Source organism: Oncorhynchus keta, chromosome 10, assembly GCF_023373465.1.
Source record: "Oncorhynchus keta strain PuntledgeMale-10-30-2019 chromosome 10, Oket_V2, whole genome shotgun sequence".
Taxonomy (NCBI): Eukaryota; Metazoa; Chordata; class Actinopteri; order Salmoniformes; family Salmonidae; genus Oncorhynchus; species Oncorhynchus keta.
In genome coordinates this window covers 35,178,420-35,199,843 of record NC_068430.1, presented here as the reverse complement: position 1 = coordinate 35,199,843, position 21,424 = coordinate 35,178,420, and the positions used below count along the sequence as shown (strand labels likewise).

Genomic DNA, 21,424 nt, shown 5'->3' with positions numbered 1-21,424 from the left:
AATTTTCCTACCCCATGATGCCATCTATTTTGTGAAGTGCACCAGACCCTCCTGCAGCAAAGCACCCCCACTATATGATGCTGCCAGTCCCGTGTTTCATGGTTGGGATGGTGTTCTTAAGCTTGCAAGCCTCCCCCTTTTTCCTCCAAACATAATGGTCATTATGGCCAAACTGTTCTATTTTTGTTTCATCAGACCAGAGGACATTTCTCCAAAAAGTATGATCTTTGTCCCCATGTGCAGTTGCAAACCATAGTCTGGCTTTATGGCGGTTTTGGAGCAGTGGCTTCTTCCTTGCTAAGCGGCCTCGATATAGGACTAGTTTTTCCTGTGGCTATAGATACTTTTGTACCGGTTTCCTCCAGCATCATCACAAGGTCCTTTGCGGTTGTTCTGGGATTGAGTTGCACTTTTCCGAAGTACGTTCATCTCTAGGAGACAGAACGAGTCTCCTTCCTGAGTGGTATGATGGCTGCTTGGTCCCATGGTGTTTATAATTGTTTGTACAGATGAACGTGGTACCTTCAGCTGTTTGTAATGGCATTTATGCGACGATAGTCCGTACATAAGCGGGACTTACCGTCAGGCTTAGGAAGGAGAATACACAGGGAACTCCAAGAGCTGTTACTGGGTTTTGCCATTTCATTCTGTAATAAATGACGTATACGAGCAGTGTTCCCCACATCCACGTCATGTTCCAAGATGGACGTGTGACTTGGAACGTCCTGAAACACATTGAGAACTATTTATTAATAGGACAAGATCAATAGTTTGATCACTATCCAAATGTTCCATTTGAGAGGGTAACTTTTTCAGCATGGAGATGGTGGGCTGGACCAGCTTACCCGAGGAGCTGTCTGGAGAGTCACGCATATAATATGCTTTCAGCATGTTAACATGACACACACCTGAAGAGCGCCTACGAACCGGGGTCTTTATCACATAATTGGTGTCACAGAGTTTCTTTTCCACAAGATATGGCCCAGAAAAACGTGCCATAGGGCATAGAATCGTCCGGGTTAGGGAGGGTTTGGCCGGTAGAGATATCCTTGTCTCATCACGTACTAGCAACTCCTGTGGTGGGCTGGGCGCAGTGCACGCTAACCAGGTCGCCAGGTGCACTGTGTTTCCTCCGACACATTTTTGCGGCTGGCTTCCGGGTTGGATGCAGTGCGGCTTGGTTGGGCTGTGTTTCGGAGGACGCATGGCTTTCGACCTTCGTCTCTCCCGAGCCCGTACAGGAGTTGTAGCGATGAGACAAGATAGTAACTACTAACAATTGGATACCATGAAATTGTGGAGAAAATGGGGTATAATAATAAAATGTTTTTAAAACATTTTAAAAATACGTTCCGACAGATGAGCCAGGGATGGGAACCAAAACCAAAACATGATCCCCTTGTGCAAAAGAATGGCCAACAGCCTCTTTGTCATGTAATTTCATGTGTTTGAGACAAAGAGAGAGACTTTTGTGCCAAAGCACATGCGGCGCTCAGTCTCTCCCGCATCTTTTCTGACATAATCCAACACATTTTTAGCGGCGCTACTGGGTGTAGGAGATAGTTTTGAAGGAGCATATCGTTTTAGCGGACCCCATGGGGTGCGTTCAAACACAAGGTCAGCAGGGCTGAAGCATAATGACTCTTGTATTGTTTCCCTGATAGCAAATAAGACAAAGCCCCCCCCTTGTATCCATGCATACTTGCGTAGAGTCGCCTTAAGCGTCTGATGCCACCCTTCAAGGGCCCCTTGACTCTCCGGCTGATTCGGACTGGAGACCTGATGGGAAATACAGTCTTTAACACATTTGAGAACAGTTTTGACATACATTTTGTTCCCTGATCAGTTTGGATTACTTTAGGGAGTCAAAACATATAACATCTTAGCCGTTATAGTATGGAGAGGGATAGCCTCTGGGTATTGAGTAGCACAGCACATTGTTAGTTAGAACTGGTTACCTGACCTAGTTTTTGGCAACAGACCTACACAATCAATTATCACTCATTCAAACGGTTCCCCCACCACAGGAATCGGGCAGAGCTGCGCACAAGAAACTGTTTGAGTCGCTTTCCCTGTTTTACAAAATTGGACAATGTCAGACTTCAAACCTGGCCAGAAAAAAAATGATGAAGGACTTTGTGATCCCCAAATGTCTGGACCACACCTGGTCATGGACGAGTGACAGCCCCTGCTGTCAGAACGGTGTAGGAACAACCACTTGAACCACTTCACTCCAGTTACTGACTGTTATGAGCTGCCCATTTACGCATCAAAACTCCTGCTTCCATAAAGTAGGCGGTGTCCCTAGTTTTAGTTCCCTCAATGGAAATTACTGAAGCAAAACACTTGCAAAGACTGGTGTCTCCCTTTTGACATTCAATCACCTTCTCGGGGGTGACAGACAAAAGAATGTAACGTAATTGGGGCGTGATTTTGCTTTCCCATGCCTTAGTTGTTTTTACGGGGGTAAAAACCGTCAGCATTGCAGAAGGAATACTCGATGCATTGTCTGCTACCTCAACATTCTCAAAAATGGAACTACACAATTCCACCACATGTCCCAGCTTGCGAGATTGTGCCCTCAACACAAGCAGGAAAAACATGGGGAAATGCTTGAACCAATTTATCATCTGCAGTTTTGATTTCTGGGTTGTCTACTACTTCTAACACAAGAGTTACGTTACCACCAGCGATATTGTTCCCTAGTAGCAACGAGACTCCTTTTACAGGCAGTGTTGACACTACACCAACACGGAAACGTCCTGATACCAAGTCTGACACTAAGTGGACCCAGTGTAATGGTACAGGTATGTTTTTGTGTCTCTATACCCTGTAATATGACATGTGAGCCACAATAAGTTTCAGGGGACCGGGTAAAAGTGTCAGTAAGGATTGACTGCACAGTCCTGGTGTCTTGTAAGATTTGATCTGCTTGTTCTCCAGTTAAGGAAACAACCAGCAGATATAAAAACAGAGCATAGATAGGATCCGGTTTCCCAAATGCTGAATCAGTAACTCGGTCCAACGGACGAGCCAAAGACGGTACTAAAACCCACGCTTTTTAATTTAGGGGACGGTGACAGGGATTGTTTCGGTTTATTTTGCAAAACTGGGCAGTCCGCAATCACGTGACCCTTTTGGCGAAATCATGCGAAGGCCAGGGTCGTTGTAGAAGAAAAAAAAGAAAACCCGAACGAGGCACTGAAGATGTTAGGCTTTCAAAATGAGGCACACCAGCGTACTCATCTGCCAAAACTGCTGCCTGGGCCAATGTCGCCACTTTCTGTTCATTTCAATGAACTACTACTCTCAGGCAGGTTGCTTTTAAAATCCTCCAACAGCATCAACTTCCGAATATCAAAGGTGTTAGCGTAACGGGCCGAACACCAGCGATTGAACAGACTTTTTGTCCCTAGCAAACTCAACAAAAGTACGGTGAGAGGGTTTGTGGTTCCTGAAGCGCTGCCTTTAAGCTTCAGGCACCAACTCATAAGCCCGCAACACGGTTGTTTGAACTATATCGTATAGTGTAAACTTGTCTTCCAGGGAGAAAGCAGCTATTACTTCCTGGGCTTTTCCAGACAATTTAGATTGCAACAGGAGCGGCCAAACCTTGAGGCCACATGCTCAAACGCAGAGAAATAAGGATCAACTTCCGAAATGGAAGGACTAATGAAATATTTTCACTCACTTCAAAGTAGGTTTGATGATGGGTAGGTTGTGGAGTTGTCGGATCCTCACCTCCTTGTCGGCTAATATGGCCATTTTCCTCATTTCTAAAACACACTCTTTATATTTTAGCTCCATTTCCAAACAGGCCAGCACCACCTTTAGCCTAGCGGTCCCATCTGAACAACCCGAAGCAGAAGATAAAGTGTTGATTTGGGGCAATGTAGAGGGGGGGTACGAGCAACCCCTTCCTCCGCCTTGGCATCGGAAGGTCTATCCGCCTCCCTCATATTTCAACAAGAAAATTCCTTTTCTCACTAAACCCTCCTTGACTAGCACCAACAGCTCAGCCTTTAGGGCTTCCTCAGGGACGAAGAGTCCATAATGGTCAGCTATGGCGCAAAGGTCTACTTTACAAAACCCCACCAACCGATCAACTGAGGGAGCTGGTTGAGGCAGTGAACACATGTAAATTAAGTCACCCAAACTCACAACCAAACCTCAGTCTCCAATCACAGAGATCAGAGCAGCGGGGTCCTGTGGATTTAATAATCCCGGATGAGCCCCCCATTATGTTACGTACACCCCCTGGGCGGAGGGAACGCAACACCCTGCTACAACTCAACTCCCCGTGGAGTGAAAAAGGTATGTGATCGTAGATGCAGGGGAAGGACAACAGAGACAGAAAAAAATGACCATTTACAGTAAATGTATTATTCCTAACACAGAAATGTGGGGAAAAGGGGCTGGACAGAACTAAAGAAAATAAAGTAAAAGTTAAATAGTCCCCTCTCCTACGTACCCACTACTTACCTAATCTTTTAGCACCTCCTGGCGAGCTAACCAAAATACAGGGGGTGGTCCACCCAGGTCTTGCCTAGTGTGCAGACAGTAAATACTACAGCTTATGTATGCCCGCAGGCCTCTTGCCTAAACACTCCAAAGGTGCATTCCCCCCCAGGAACAAATAAAACAGAATAATTACTAACTGAAAGTGAACAATTTCAATAATCAAAAACACTAAGCCCTATTGACATACAAGAGTAGCAGCTACAAAATACTTCAACAAAACTTTCACGGACTAACAACCAACACAGGACATCAAAGAAGCTCTCTCCTCCTGACCAAGGATCACTGGCTTTTATCCAGCTGTAGAAGGACAGTTGTTTCCCCTGACAAGACGGAGGGTTCAGAGCGCCAATCATCGATGGGGCCGACCAATCAGCTGCTTGAAGAATACAAGATTCCATTTCCTGAAATACACACACACATACATACAAACCCACAACAACACAGAAACTGGGGAACGTAAACATAGTTTTCTTATGTCTTACCAGTCACCTTGAGCTTGCATGTTCCTTAAAAAAACAATAGGCTTTGTTGTAAAGGGTGTGGATGTTTTTCTTTTGTAAATTACTGATGACTCATTTTAACCACACTTAATTCTCTAATTTCTTTCTCCTTTAATATACCAGAGAGCTGAGTTGCTATGGGGGCAGGAACTGTATGTTCCATTTTGTTACTCTGCATCTGCCCCTACTGCCACACCTTCCCTGCAAATGTAAGTGACATGCTCCAAGTTCTCCCCTTATCAAACACAATCCTATAATCCTGTTTCAACCCTGATGGTCAAAGCAACAAAACTGTTTATGGAACAGCTTTTAGGGGCATATTAACCATTCCGCTATTAAAAAGGTTTTGGCCAATAGCATGGCTCTGAAAACATCTTTGTTCTGGTCCTTGATGGCCTCCCACACTGGCTGTGTGTTTGTGCAGGACTGCCAGGTGAGCCTGAACTTTGCAGCTGAGGCAGAGAGGTTCTGTGCAGCCTTGGAGAGACAGATCCAACAAGCCCCAGATTTGGAAAGCAACACACACACACGTCACATCACATTTACGATATAATTAGTTCTCTCAGCTTCAGGCAGGCCAGTCCTCTTCTCTTTCTCCCCTCCTCTTCCCCGATCTCGCTGTCTCACGTCACTCTTTCTCATTTTCTCCCCATAACACTTTAATTTACTCTTTATCTCTTGCTGTCTCTCTTCCTCTCCCTCTCTTTCTCAAACAGAGCTAGTGGGCAGACTCAGCTGAACCGTACTGACAGTGTGGACTCTGCCTCAGGCTGTTTGTGTGAACAGGAACAGAGCAGATCTGGGATCAGCATTCCATCTCCAGATGTGTCAGAACGAGAACATCAGCACACTGGAGCTCAGACAGACCCAGATAATTCATTATTAGATACATTTTATGATGCTGCATTAGAATGGAAGAAAATATAAATGGCTTGTCTGACTGATTTAATCTTGTCTCTTATCCAGACGGTAGTCCCAGGTGGGAGTGGGCCCAGAGCAAGGCCTCAGTGTGAGTACAGCACCTGCACCACTATTGTTTTAACACAACCATTAACATTATGATACTGCATTATGATCACATTTATATCTCTGTTATATCACAGTTATCAATGTTATTGTATTGTAACATCCTCATCTGTGTGCAGTCTAGTGAGCTGGACCCTGCTCAGAGGAAGCTGCTCAGGAAGGCGGGGCTAAACGAGGAGGATATGAAGGACAGACACACCCTCCTAGAGGGGCACACCCTGAGATGATCAGAAAGAGCTTTCGATCAGTGAGAGAATATGACTGTGGCAAGTCAATGACAGTTGTGGACAATTTCCAATACATGGTGAATTTGATGTGTGGTTAGTACAATGGTGTCTGTGTGCACGTATGATAGGGGGGCTCACCTTCTGCTGTAGTCTGAACTGATCTGTATCTCTCTCTATCTCATCTCATCCACAGTCTGTGACGCAGTGGTGACCTGTCATTCAGGGCAGAGCCCCACCTGTTAAGCTTTTTGTTGCCTGTTTTTCATGTTATTTTGGCATTAATACATGTCACACATGTTTGCAAACAATGTAAAATAATCATTGAGTTAATAAAGCTACAAACAAACTTGGTCTCTTTTTTGCTTTCTTGAGTAAAGCAGCTCCAAAATGCAGGTGTTTCAGCCTGGCTCTGTGCTTTCTGTGATGGTGGGGCAACCAGCGGAAAATATAGAGCTTAGGGGTTGGTAATGTTCTCTAGTTGCGCCGTGATTGGCTCACTCGTGGGGACACGTCACCGCAAAAATCTACGAGTAGAGCTCAAATTCAAGCCCCTTGGGTGCTGCTATAGAGTTACATTAGACGTGCCCATCCAAGAAGGCTCAAGGTCATTGGCCACAGATAAAATGACGTCAAATCACATATCTACAGTAGCTTTGATTGGACTGATCATGTCAACATCATACTTTCACAATCTAAGCTAGCAGTCATCATCATGAATCAAGTCAACAATATACTGGACAATTATTTTCAATCCGTGCCACATGAAGAGATGTTATAGGTAAAACGCATCGGTGCTCTTCGGCCATTGGACATAAACCTTACACTAGTCGGAAATCGCAAATTCAACAATGAGGGGTTTGCAAGGAATCAGAGGCTAACTGCAAGCATTGCAAAGCAATCACTAGCCTGCTATTCAGTGGAGTGGGTGTGTGGTCCAAGTCTGGGTTTAAGGGTCTCTTTTCCAAGCTTAACAACATTGACCATGCCGTTAATGCAGCATGATGTCTGCTGCGCTCGAATCAACTGGGAACTGAGAAATCTCAGACTTCGGTGAGTTCAAAACAACTGGTTTCTCTGGGAAAAAACTAGCTCCGACAGGGAAAATACGTTTTGAATGGTCATCCAACTCGGAATTGCAAGTCAGGAACTCAGGCCTCTTTCTAGAGCTCCGACCTGAAGATCACTGACATCATGATTCAACCTTATTTTTAATGAGTTCCCAGCTATCTCAAAAGCACCATAAATCCAGATAATGCCAGACTTTGATGACAACATTTGCAGAGGAAGGACTGCCGCACCTTGAGCACAGCACAAGGTCCAAAAAATGTATTATATGCTGCTGCATAAATGATCTAATATGCCAGGAGATATGTATACTGTAGCTAAGAAAGTAATACTAAGTATGTTGTGTAGTAAGCTTTTAGTAGCCCATGTGCCTCAACCTAATAATTTGGTCCCTTTTCCCTTCATAATTTTGCCTACTGTTCTGACTTGGTGGTGCACATGCAGCCTTTGTAAGAGATTTCATGGTCTGCTTATATGCTCCCTTTATTAATCCTATGGTTCTGACTTGGTGTACAGGGAGAATACTGTAAGAATGGCCCATGTTCTGAATTCTGTCGCTGTACATTTCAAAAGTGCCGAACAAAGTAATATTGACTACGTCCGTACTAGCTCATTCATTATTGTCTTAATTGAAATTACAGATTGCCTCTTATTTTGGGCTCCTGAGCGGCGTAGATGTCTAAGGCACTGCATCTCAGTGCAAGAGGCGTCACTACAGTCCCTGGTACGAATCCAGGCTGTATCACATCTGGCAGTGATTGGGAGTCCCATAGGGCGGCGCACAATTGACCCAGCGTTGTCTGGGTTTGGCCGGGGTAAGCCCTCATTGTAAATAAGAATTTGTTCTTAAGACTTGCCTAGTTAAAGGTTCAATAAAATAAATATATAGATACAAATTATCTGCTCGTTGTCACCTTATGCCATACTTTATACATCTCAATTGTCAGTAGAAACCACATTTGTATGCCTCCCTAGTGGCGCAGCGGTCTAAGGCACTGTATTGCTACAGACCCGGGTTCGAACCTGGGCGTATCGCAGCCGGCCACGACTGGGAGACCCATGAGGCGGCACACAATTAGCCCAGTGTAGTCCAGGTTAGGGGAGGATTTGGCCGGCCAGATGTCCTTGTCCCATCGCGCTCTGCTCTAGTGACTCTTGTGGCAGCCCGGGGGCATGCTGACATGGTTGCCAGTTGTATGGTGTTTCCTCCGACACATCCGGGTTAAGCGAGCAGTGTGTCAAGAAGCAGTGTGGGTTGGCAGGGTCGTGTTTTGGAGGACGCATGGCTCTTTTACGGGAGTTGCAGTGATGGGACAAGACTGTAATTACCAATTGGATGTCACGAAATTGGGGAGAAAAAAAGCTGTAAAAAAACACATTTGTTTACGCAGGTCAGCCATATCAGCTGGTTTTTTTAAATGGCAGTAAATGAGGCTGAATGAACTGATTCGCTGCCAGAAAAGGCTCTGCTGATAGCCAGGTGTAGCGGTGGTAAGGTGTTGGGACTCTGCTGTTGGGACAGTTTTATGTAGGCCCTAACAGTTTGTGGGCACCATTTCTCACCGCTATAGTGCAATTAATATATTGTTTAGTGTTGTGACTTTGCTGGCATGCATCCCCCCAAAAATTGAGGGAGTTTGCCCCACCAAGATTTACATGCTAAAATCGCCACTGGTTTTGTCAGGTCAGTCATGTTCTGCAACTCATCATTATGTCTGTCCTCTCTGCAGAGCTGGATTCTTGCAGTGGGTGCAGCTGTAGAGATCCCAGCTGAGAGGAGAAATATCTTGCTTTCACAAGCGTTCTCTTCTGTTTAATGAATTCTGCTTTTGAAAAAAGTTTACATCATTATTCATTATAAGTTGTATTGTGGAAGTACTGATATTTTATTGAAGATTGCAATGCACAATCAAGCCCTTTCTAAGAAATTAAATATGTGAAATCCTTTCCATTGAACTATGACAAAATGTCCTATGAATTGTGTTTGAGAAAGAGAGAGATGTTATGAGTTTATGGACGTTCTCATTCTTGCTGACCTCATCACAACTCAACACAACACAAGTGGTGACCCCTGATCTTATTGCCACATAGGCTGTCATCTTTTGATTCATGTGAACCCAATCATATTAAAAAAAAATAAAAAAAATAAAAAAAATAAAAAAAATGTATTTTCAAAGATTAGTCATTACTGCTAGTGAAAAACTCAATTTAGCTAGTGCTCACATAACCCCGTGCCTGATGTAGCGCATCTGCGCTGTCTGAAATCCTCTCAGTCCTGTTGGACAGGACTTGCTTGCCTCTCCAAACGTGAATCCATTCATTGCCATCAAGCACCGCGGAGAGACGCACACAACGAAACAACACTGGCAACGAGCAGCTCTCCTACAAACCTGGACTATGAGGGGTTCCTGCCGACCACGAGCCACGCAAGACTGGACAGGTAGGGTTTCAACACCGATGGAGTTGTAACATGTATCATTTCATGATGGATGCGATGAGGCGAGTTTCAACGAGGACATACTGCCTAGTGCGTCGGCTAGATAGCGCGCGGCGGAGGAAGTAAACAAGGTTGTCATGTAGGCTTGGTCTACATACAACAACAGAACCATATCGACTCTTCAAATAGTAATAACGCGATGTCAACCGAATTTCTTTTTTAGAAGCAACAGACGAATATGGTCAGCGTTCGCAAAGACCGCTGTTCATAGTGCCCCTCTAGTAGCATCGCAATCTGTCTAGCTAGTGAACCGTCAACTGTCAGTGACTATTGGTTGGTTAGTACATGTTGAGTTTTTATTAGTGGAATTGTGGTGATGACAGCTGTTAGTCAAAATGTATCTTGCTAACGTTAGCTAGACTATTTCATTATTAAATATGCGTTTAAATAGAAGACGGCCACAAGCGTGTTGTTATAAAAAATATATTGTCGGCTGCAACTGTAAAACCTCTTAAAACAGTGTACACTAAGTGTGTATTTTGCATTCGTGAAATAATTTGGATGTGATAAGGGCTTTATGTTTCTATAACGGTAGCGCAATTGAGAATCGATTCACGTTGAGATGGACTTTTTGGTTGTTTTGGCTGTCAGAGCCAATTGGCCTCTCAACAGAACGCGTACGGTCCTTGGACTATAAGGAGTAACGTTAGGCTCCTTTAGGCTACGTGTATACCAATAATGGACTGACTTCTGTTCTGTGGGATTCTGAAAAGCTTGGTGAACTGTAGTCTGTCTGTGGCATGAGAGAAAACAGCATTCTTTGTTAATACTTTTACAGCTACTGACTCAGTTTAATTTACTGACACTGTTAGAAGAGCCATATCAGGTCTGTTTCTTCCATATGTGGGACTGTCAGATTTCGCTTCCAGAAGGCTTGGCTATTTCTCTATGAACAATCAATGTGTTGTCCCAGATCAAGGGCGCAGCATGAACATGACCATCAATTTCAGACTGGACACATGCTGTATGTAGGCTGGAGTGTGAGTGCACAAGCTGCTTTTTCACTGAGTGTCCAACATTGGTAAAAAGCATTACAATGTTGGCAGTTGAATAGGTAAACTTTCTTCTGCTGTTGTCTGACTACACAGTATACCATTTCTATCTCCATATTTAAACAGCTGATGCTGTATGTTATCCCATGACTCAGTCATTATGACACTGCACTATTATGCAAGACCCCTGTTCTGGCATCAAAATAAGCTCAGACCTTCCATTAACCAGATTGGCGCACATTCAACAAATCTGATCTAACAAAGTGGATTTTTGTCAAATCCGCCATGTTTTATGTATTGTAACAGGTGCAGAACGTTGTTATTTAAGTCTGATATAGTTGGCTGTTTTCACTACATAACATGTAGAAGTTGTCCCTTTTCAGGTTGAGAAGAATTGACTGCTAAATGCTAACTCCTGTTCGTATAAGCTGGTCAGTAATTTTTAACTGTTATGCACTTTATTGGTAACAATGACATGAACATGCAAGCATTATACTCAGATTTATATCTCAACATTGTGTGAAATACACATAAACAATGAAATGTAGGCACATTTTGCTGGGGGGCAACGAGGAGCCTTGGGATCTTTCCCCCACTGCCCTTTCTCCCACGTGTTTCCATGGCAATTCCATTGTTTTGGTCTAGTTCGACTTTACCTCTTTACCGCATCTATATGGAACCTGAATGCTTCTAATGAGGACATTAGCAGCAGGAGTATCATCATCACCACCCTCTATTCTTCAGAATTGATCCAAGTCAGGCTGGAACACGTGACTGACTTTTTCAACCTCTCCCTGACCATGTCTGGAATTTCTGCATGTTTCAAGCAGACCACCTTAGTCCCTGTGCCCAAGAACCCCAAGGTAACTTGACTAAATGACTATCGCCCCGTAGCACTCACAGCTGCACATAGCAAATTCTCCAGTGTTAAATCAACCCTGACAGTGTTAAATTTAACACTGGGCCACTGTCTATACAGGTCCATGATAATGAGTGTTAAATGAACACTGTTTAGTGCTGATGGGGTTACACCTTAACAGCAATGTTCCCTCGTTTTTTTCCGGTACTGAGCAAACTTCAGGTTTAGTGAGTGCAAATCTGAACATTGTGAAAATTCTTTGCAACTTCCAGCATGTTTACTGTGAACTCTGAGGCTTGTACCCGCTTTAAGTTACAGTTTCAGACAGTGGTCAAGTCGGCTACTGTGGCCATTTGATCATAATGTTGGCCTACCAGAGTGGCCTTCCATAAAAAAACAATGGATAAAATGCATCCCATAACATTTTAACATGGAAATAGATGTTCTATCATTCAGCCGACAATAGCAGCTAATGTGTGGTGATCAATGTATGCTTAAATTCCTTGACTTCTCAAAAAATCATGCAGGGCTTGAAATTAACCTGTTTTCCACTCATTCAGACAATGAGGTGACTGAAAATGTTGTGTTTGATGCAACAAAAAAACACTTTACAAAATAAAATGCATTTTTATTCCCATACAATTATTACAGAGAATCAGAAATTATCCAACCCCTGCCTATTGGCAACTTGGCTATTCAAGCCTGTATCAAAATGTAACACTGCCCCTTTAAGACAAACAAATACACTTTTTACCTGACTAGCTTTTAAAAGATGTTTAGAAATGTACAGGTTTTGTGCTCTTGTAGGAAGCAATCACTCCCCCATTGCTGACTACAAATTATCTATAACTGGGCTAACAACTCACTAACTATCAAAATATATTAACAAATGTGCACACTACATGCAGCTCTTGCTTTGATCTCAAAACGAGCACATCTTGGTTATGCCGCGCCGGTCTGTGTAGAGTATGGCTGAGTCCTGCATGTCAATGCAATAGAATCCTACTCTGATGCATTCTGCCTACAACAAAATGTCTTGCATAGTTAGTTTTGCATAAGAAGTCTTGCATAGTTAGTTTTGTTTCGGTATGTTGCGTTGAAAGTGGCTAATGTTTTGTTGATTTGATCACAATTCCCACAATTCGATCACAATTCCTTTTTTTGCCTTCTATTTTTTTTTTTTACTGAATCTATGGCATTATTTAGGATGCTTAAAACAGAAGCTTATACTAAATAAAGCTAATTATTTGAACAACAGTGCAGAAAGTGTGGTTTCACACACTTGAATGTTCCATAGTTCCACACTCTACCTGCTAAACTACCCGTCAGGTAAAACTTAATAGAAAATCCTAACTATATTTGTAAATATGGTGTCTAGTAGAGGTCGGTGTTTGAAAGCAGCTTGGATTTGAAGAAAGCATTGGAACCACTGCAAAATCAGTGGGATCTCACATTTTGTAAACACACATTTTGAAAAGGGATGTGATCAAACAAAGCTTTGGATGTCATTGATGACGTACCTCTGATAAAGTGACACGCATCGGCACACTGCTTCAAAGTTAGCCTCTTAGCGATTTCAGCGCATACCTTGGAGCTCCAGTATCAAACGTAACATCACTACTAGGAAGTGTATATAGTTTACGCCAATGGTGTTGTGCAATAACACCTTGCATAATATTTTTAACTTTAGGAAGTGTATGTAGTTTACACCAATGGTGTTATGCAATAACAACCAGCCAGAAGAGGACTGGCCACCCCACATAGCCTGGTTCCTCTCTAGGTTTCTTCCTGGGTTTTGGCCTTTCTAGGGAGTTTTTCCTAGCCACCGTGCTTCTACACCTGCATTGCTTGCTGTTTTTCTGGTTTTAGGCTGGGTTTCTGTACAGCACTTTGAGATATCAGCTGATGTACGAAGGGCTATATAAATACATTTGATTTGATTTGTGTAGTATCCTTAACTCCAGGAAGTGTGTATAGTTTGCACCAACGGTGTTATGTAATAACACCTCATATAGTATTTTGAACCAACACATAAAGGTCCTTATCGCTTGACAAGATCACTCAGTGTTAGGGTATGGACATTACAATAGTATTTATAAATCGTTATTTTCACATGCCATGTAAGCAAGTTATATACTTCAGCACTAGTAGTGGTCTATTTTCATGTTAATTTACATAACCATAGACCACTTAAACTGGTACCACACATCCACACACTGTCCCCATCAAGCCACACCCCCAATATAATTTCCCAGTGTCCCTTGCCTTTTCAAGTGAATTGTAGAGTTACCACCCATGACTGTATGTGTTAGTGACAGTGACATGATTGTTAAATTCGTTCCGTTTCGGTCCTGTTTAATTCAACAATTGAGTTCCTACTGTAAACAAATGTTATCATTAAAATAAAACTGTTTGACAATACATATGACAATGCATATGTTATCACTTACTTTGATGGATGAGTTTTACTGTGACACAGTTGTGCTAGGAACATGGTTTACGGGCCACATCAGGCCTGCAGGGCACATTCGGCTGGTTTGCCAAGCTAGAGACTACCTAAACCATTTAAACTGGATCACACATTTCAGTAATTTCAGGTGCAATAAATGTAACTAGCTGATTGGATTAGTTTAGAAATCATTCTGTTATTTATGCTTGTGTAGCATGAGATTACTCAATCAATCAATGTTCATGCGAAAACACAGATATTAAAAACAATCCCAAAAAAATCAAACTTCAGTAGAGCATGCTGGGAAATATGATAATGATGGGTGTGGTTTTGAAGGGAGTATTTTACTCTCCACAGAGTATAACTGACACAATCACTCTTTCACACACAACAGTGGTTATTATTAACGACAACATTGCGGTACTTTTAAACCACTGAGTGTTCATTTAAACCCTGAATCTACACTAGAAATGTTACACTGAAAAATCAACACTCTGTAATACTGGCCAATTTGCTGTGTAGCCATGAAATGCTTTGAAAGGCTGGTCATGGCTCACATCAAAACCATCATCCCAGACACCCTGGACCATGTTTTCTACAACCAATCAAGTTGTAGAAACATCTCAAGGATGATCAATGGAAACAGGATGAACCTGAGTTCAATTTTGAGTCTTATAGCAAAGGGTCTGGATACTTATGTAAATAAGATATTTCTGTTTTTTATTTTTGCCAACATTCCTAAAAACCTGTTTTCACTTAGTCTTTATCGGGTATTGTCTATAGATGAGATTTTATAATTAAATAATTTAAAAAATAAGGCTGTAACGTATGTGGAAAAAGTAAAGATGTCTGAATACCTTCCGAAGGCACTGTATGTGAGAATGTTGTTCATTGACTACAGCTCAGCGTTCAACACCATAGTACCCTCCAAGCTCATCACTAAGCTTAGGACCCCGGGGCTGAACTCCTCCCTCTGCAACTGGATCTTGACGGGCCGCCCCCAGCTGGTGAGGGTAGGCTACAACACATCCGCCACACTGACCCTCAACATGGAAGCCCCTCAGGGGTGCGTGCTAAGTCCCCTCTACTCCATGTTCACCCATGGCTGCGAGGCCGAGCACGACTCCAGCACCATCATTAAGTTTGCTAAAGTTGACACGACGGTGGTAGGTATGATCAATGGCGATGAGACCAGGTCAGTGACTTGGCAGTGTGGTGCCGGGACAAAAACCTTTACATCAATATCAACAACAACAAAAAATAAACTGACTACAGGAAACTGAGGGCCAAGCACACCCCTATCCACATCGACAGGGCTTTAGAGGAGCGGATCTGCTTGGCATCCGACTGCAAGGCACTGCAGAGGCTAGTACAACAGGACCCTGAACAGCTTCAAGCCATAAGATTGCTAAATACCTACCCGGACCATCTGCATTGACCTCCCCTTTGTAGTAACTATTTTTACTCCTCACATACGGTGCTGCTACTGCTTTTTATCTATCCTGTTGCCAACTGACTTTACCCTTACCCATATGTACATATCTACCTCAATAACATTGTACCCCTGCACATCGACTCGGTACTGGTGCCCCGTGTATATAGCCAAGTTATTACTCACTGTGTATTTATTCCCTGTGTCAATATCTTTCTATTTTTCTCTCTGCATTTTTTTCGAAGGGCCCATAAGTAAGCATGTCACTGTTAGTCTACACCTGTTGTTTACGAAGTATGTGACAATTTTTATTTTATTTGACCTGATCACTTGACCTGAAGTGGGCCACGTTTAGGTTCTAAACTTTGTGTAACGTTGCAGATAGAAATGCCATTTATACAGCCGGCATGGTTCCTTGTTTGTTTTACAATTCTCCCCCCGGAGAATTGTAGGGCCCAGGCCATATGGGCAGAAAAATCTCCTGGCTCTACTTATGACCCAATGTCAATTCTTTATATGATGGTGAAGTGCCCTTCACAGTGGTATTTGAAATCACAAAACGCTAAAGAGAAGTACAGACATAATAGAAAGCAGATTAGTGACTACAAGCAGCAACTAGACCACATAGAGAGAGGAAATCTAGTTGTAAACCATTTGCTATTTCGACATCAGTCAATTAGAGAATGTTTTTGACATTGACATCGTTTTTAGACATTGTGGGCCACCACATTGTTCTCGCCATCTCAGATGTAGAGCCAAAGAACCATCTGAATGTCTCAGACACTAAATAGCCTAGCTACTGAGGTCAGACAGAAGGGGGTGTTTTGGAGATCTGTGCTGTGCCCAGAACTGTCATAGGGACAGGACAGGACAGGACAGGACAGGACTGGTAGGATCAGGCCAGTGTGTGTTCCACTGTGACAGTATGCCACAGGGTGTTTATCTAGAGCAAGCAGCAATAGGATTGGTCACTGAAATGCACCAGCCTGACCACCCTCTCTACAAGGTATTCTACCACAGAGAAGGGAGTCCTGCGAAACCAGAAACAACTGTCCAGTGTCAACGCAAGGACAAATACGCCGACAAATTCTACCATAGCCAATGCCATCAGACTTTTTAATAACAAAATGTCACTTTGTAAACTGTTCTTCTAAGCTAGGACCTATTTTAATTGAATGTAGTATATTTAAGTATTGTCTAAATGTGACTGTGCATTCTGCATATTCAGTCTGCAAGCATGAATGATATAAATGAAATCAAACCTCTCTACGCCAACACCCCCCCTTCTACTTCCACCCTTATCTTCATTCTCTGTCTAATAAATCCTCAAAAGTTCCTTTTTTTTCTCACACCTTCTGCTCTCGCTCTCTCTCTCTCTCTCTCTCTCTCCCTCACTCTATCTACGCTGCCTCTCCATCTGCCTCCCTCTATGCTGCCTATATCTCTTCTCTGCCTCTATCTGTGTGAAAGTTCAACCCCACGCTCTCAATCCCATTAAAGGCTCCAGGGAGAGATTTATCTGTGTGTGCTACTGTGTGTCTGTGTGCATGTTCATCCGTCTAGGGGAGAGTGGGATAAGTTGAGACATTTTTTACATTCAGCGTCACTATGTCAAGGGAAAGATCTCTAAATATATTTTAGGATGTTGTGTATCCCTGGAAATAATCAGAATTAATGTAAACAACAGTTTTGTAAAACCATTCCAGGTGAAGTTGGTTGAGTGTGCCAGATGTGTGCAAAGCTATCATTAAGGCAAATGGTGGCTACTTTGAATATTCTCAAATATAGAAATATATTTTGAATGAACACTTTTTGGTTACTACATGATTCCATACATGTTATTTCATAGTTGTGATGTCTTCACTGTTATTCTACAATGTAGAAAATAGTACAAATAAAGAAAAACCCTTAAATGAGTAGGTGTCCAAACTTTTGACTGTTACTGTAGATCTCTCTGTTAAATATCAAAATCACCTTTTGCCAAGATCATTTGCACATACCAGAACTTTACCTGGCAATATGGTGCTGCCCGTAACAAACAACATTTAAGAGACGGACAGCTAGAGTTTAAACAAAGTTTACTTACATACATACATACAACTCTACCTAGTTGTAAGAGGATGAGCAGTGGATATACAAATATACAGTGGGTTTGCAGTTGATATACTGTAAAATTTCACATCCACTGTATCAGTCTGAATATATCTAAATGCAGAGTTATCACAATAACTTACCCTTCCATTTCATGACCAGTTGTCTGGGACAGTGATGTTGTTTCGATGTGCCAGTTCATAGGCAAGTTCTCTGCATTTGAGACTACTAAACCCATAACTGGTCCACGAGATTCTTGATGTTTAGCAAGCTCAGACTCTGTCACCAGATAAGACCTCATGTTCCTCTGCTACTCTCTCATAGCCTCTCTTTCGCACAGATACATGTTCATTTTATTTTTTGTCAATGTACCTCTTCAGTGTCATTGTCTATTTTTGTCATCCCTTGCTACTGCTCAAATTGACTTTTGCTCACTTTCTTGGCTGCACTATCTTGAGTTCATATACATGACGTATTGCCAAAAATACTATGCATATTATGCATGAAACGGACAAAATGTTAACATAATTTGTATGGGGTATGGTGGCCATTGGCTCAATTTACGCCAAGGCAAACATTTTGACTATAAATAAAACTATAATATTGTCCCACAGAGCTACAAGGGTGTACTTTCATGCTAGGTTTAGGACCTCATATTGTAGCTTATAAACATCCCAACTGATGTGTAAAACAATCTACTTTGGTTTAGATACAGACATCGTAAAACCTATAACACAAACTGAATTTGATTTTGTGAAAATCAGTTTGCTGGACTTCACTTGCTTACCACTTTTTCCATGTGGTTTATTCCTTCAAAGACTCCATGAAATGATTATCTTCCTAAATATTTGCTCACATGATTCATTTTGTATTGTTTCCTAGAAACAAGGTGTGTCTCAACTTACTCCACTCTCTCCTATGTTGCCTGTGTGCATGCTCATGTTCATGAATCCATGTTTGTCTGTAGGTCCATCCAGATGAGAATGTCTTGGCTTCCTAAAAGCCATATCCTACACTACAATATGAACATAGGACAAATGACAGAGGTGGCTTGCATTGAATGTGTTTTATTACAAACGCAACATATTATGCTATAAGCCTTTGTCATTGATGAAATAGACAATGAAATAGGCCCATCGTTGATACTAGTCGAATGATAGACGGACCATGAAGTCATTCTGTGGACTGCTCTGTTGATTTAACTGATTACAGGGTGTGCACCAGCATGAAACAATATTAGTTAGGTCAGAGAGAGGCTGATGCCATTGTTTGTACATGTGTGTGTTTTGGTTTGTGTTAAGGCTCTACCCAGAGGACAAAACTGCAGAGCTGCGGGCTTTTGTGGCCCTTTCCTGTGGTTATGGTTCTGCCCAGGAAAATTTCACTCCAAACATTGAATAGGTACTTTTAAAACATTTTAAATCTGCAGAAAAATGCTGTGTTTATATATATTTCAAAGTGGAGCGTCCTTTTGGTGTAGCCCCTGTTTTGGTGGGAGGGAGTTTTGGCCATTGCAATGAATTGAAGCCTGATTTATTTTCCTCTCCCCACTCCCAGCAGTCCTAGTATCTCCTCCCCATTTTCAAATTGTAGTTAGTCTTGCCCATCCCCAACCCGGAAGCCAGCCGCACCAATGTGTTGTAGGAAACACCGTACCCCTGGCGACCTGGTCTGCGTGCACTGCGCCCGACCCGCCACAGGAGTCGCTAGTGCGCGATGAGACAAGGATATCCCTGCCGGCCAAACCCTCCTGGGCGACGCTGGGCCAATTGTGCTGTGCGTCTCCACCGGACCTCCCAGTCGCAGCCGGCTGGCCAAAATCTCTGGTGGCACAGCTAGCATTGCGATGCAGTGCCTTAGACCACTGCGCCACCCGGGAGGCCCATTTTGGCCATTTTTAATTGAAAACATTCACAGTAAAGTACTTCATTGTTACCCAGAAATGATTTCATATTGAGATAAAAACAGCTGCATTGGACCTTTAAAAAAATAAAAATAAAATGGATATATGAAGAAAAAGGTCAAATGGCACAAGACTGTGTAGATACCAGAGTTAGGCGGCAAACAAACCACTCCTCCCATACAGCATGGTGGTCTATTGCGGACATCACATGGAAAGCATTGGGCCAAAATACCACATTGGCCAGCTCTGTATACTGTAGAACAAGATAAATAATAATGAGGAGTTTAAGCCATGAAGGCAGCTGTCTAAGCCCTGCAGAACTAGATAATGGTTATATTTAAGCAAAGTGACCCGAGGGGGTTGTGGTATATTGCCAATATGTAGTGCCTGGATACAGCCCTTAGCTGTGGTATATTGGCCATATACCGCAAACCCCTGAGGTGCCTTATTGCTATTATTTACTGGTTACCAACATAATTAGAACAATAAACAAGTAATTTAGCGTCATACCCAATGTTCCCTCTAAGTTGCGTGGGTGTACAGCCCGTCCAGGACTGCCGTGTAGAAGAAATACCAGCCTGCGCAGACGCACGAGATTGAACTTCAATCAATTTTACTCAAGTTTGACCCGTTAATTTACACTATAATGGTTTCTTCTACTGTGAGAATTGTTTGAATCAATACAACATACCATAACAAATATAACTATGCAATAATCAGTCTGTCATTTTCTTTTAGGCAGAGCGCATTGGAGAATTCTATTGCAATGACAGGCTTGAGTGATCTCGAGAAGATGCACTTGTTTTGAGACCAAAGCCTCATGTTGCCAAGTGTGCACATTTGTTCATATTATTTTCTAGTTAGCTAATAGCCCAATTATAGCTAATTACCCTCAGCAACCCCTTTATTTGTCAAGTTTTCATCCAATATGTTGTGAATACAATATTGGTAATGATGAAAGTATTGTGAGGTCAAAGAGCTTGTCAGCCTGATGGAACGCCCCTTTTGACCAGGAGTGCATAAAGGCTTGGAAGAGGAATCAACCTTTAGACCAGGAAACGTGAGGCGAGAGCTACCTGTTTTAAATGTTTGAAACTCTGAACCTCAACATGAGGTGAAGAAATAAACTCCCCTTCCAGAGACATGAAGAGCTGCAGCTCATGTCCATCGTGGTCCGAATCCTGAATACAAAAACAAGGTATTCCTCCTTGTTTTGGTATCAGTTTCAACCATTTAAAACATGTAGTTCTCGCCTCACGTTTCCTGGTCTAAAGGTTGATTCCTCTTCCAAGCCTATTTTGAAAACTCCATGTTCCATAGCCTCCCATTGCTCCATTTAAAGGGATATCAACCAGATTATTTTTCCTATTGCTTCCTCAAGGTGTCAAGTCTTCAGACATAGTTTCAGGCTTTTATTTTGAAAAATTAGCCAGAACGATAACATCGCGTAAAGTTTTGAGTTTTGCTCGCGCAACAGAATTTGGACAGCTATTGTTTTTCCCTCTCCTACTGTGAAAGACATTTGCGGTTGATATATTATCGATTATATATTTTTTAAAACAACCTGAGCATTGATTATAAAAAACGTTTGACATGTTTCTGTGGACATTACGGATATTATTTAGAATTTGTCTGCGTTGTCGTGACCGCTCTTTCCCGTGGATTTATAAACATAATGCGCCAAACAAACGGAGGTATTTTGGATATAAAAATAATCTTTATGGAACAAAAGGAACATTTGTTGTGTAACTGGGAGTCTCGCCAGTGAAAACATCCGAAGATCATCAAAGGTAAACGATTAATTTGATTGCTTTTCTGATTTTCGTGACCAAGCTACCTGATGCTAAGTGTACTTAATGTTT

At 42.4% G+C, this 21,424-nt stretch overlaps 1 protein-coding gene and 1 long non-coding RNA gene across 2 annotated transcripts in view; both read left to right on the top strand.

Moving 5' to 3' along the window:
• The first annotated feature begins 1,720 nt into the window (after positions 1 to 1,720).
• On the top strand, positions 1,721 to 6,615 carry LOC118388594 (uncharacterized). Its single transcript, XR_004826583.2, has 5 exons — positions 1,721 to 2,807; positions 5,145 to 5,230; positions 5,446 to 6,030; positions 6,167 to 6,351; positions 6,468 to 6,615. It is a non-coding gene; the product is annotated as an uncharacterized LOC118388594 (long non-coding RNA).
• A 3,003-nt stretch (positions 6,616 to 9,618) lies between these two features.
• LOC118388593 (6-phosphofructo-2-kinase/fructose-2,6-bisphosphatase 4-like) overlaps positions 9,619 to 21,424 on the top strand; it is a 35,968-nt gene continuing 24,162 nt past the window's right edge. The window contains exon 1 of the mRNA XM_035777813.2: positions 9,619 to 9,779. Coding sequence (XP_035633706.1) covers positions 9,737 to 9,779 — 43 coding nt within the window. The 5' untranslated portion in view covers positions 9,619 to 9,736. The remainder of the gene's footprint in view (positions 9,780 to 21,424) is intronic.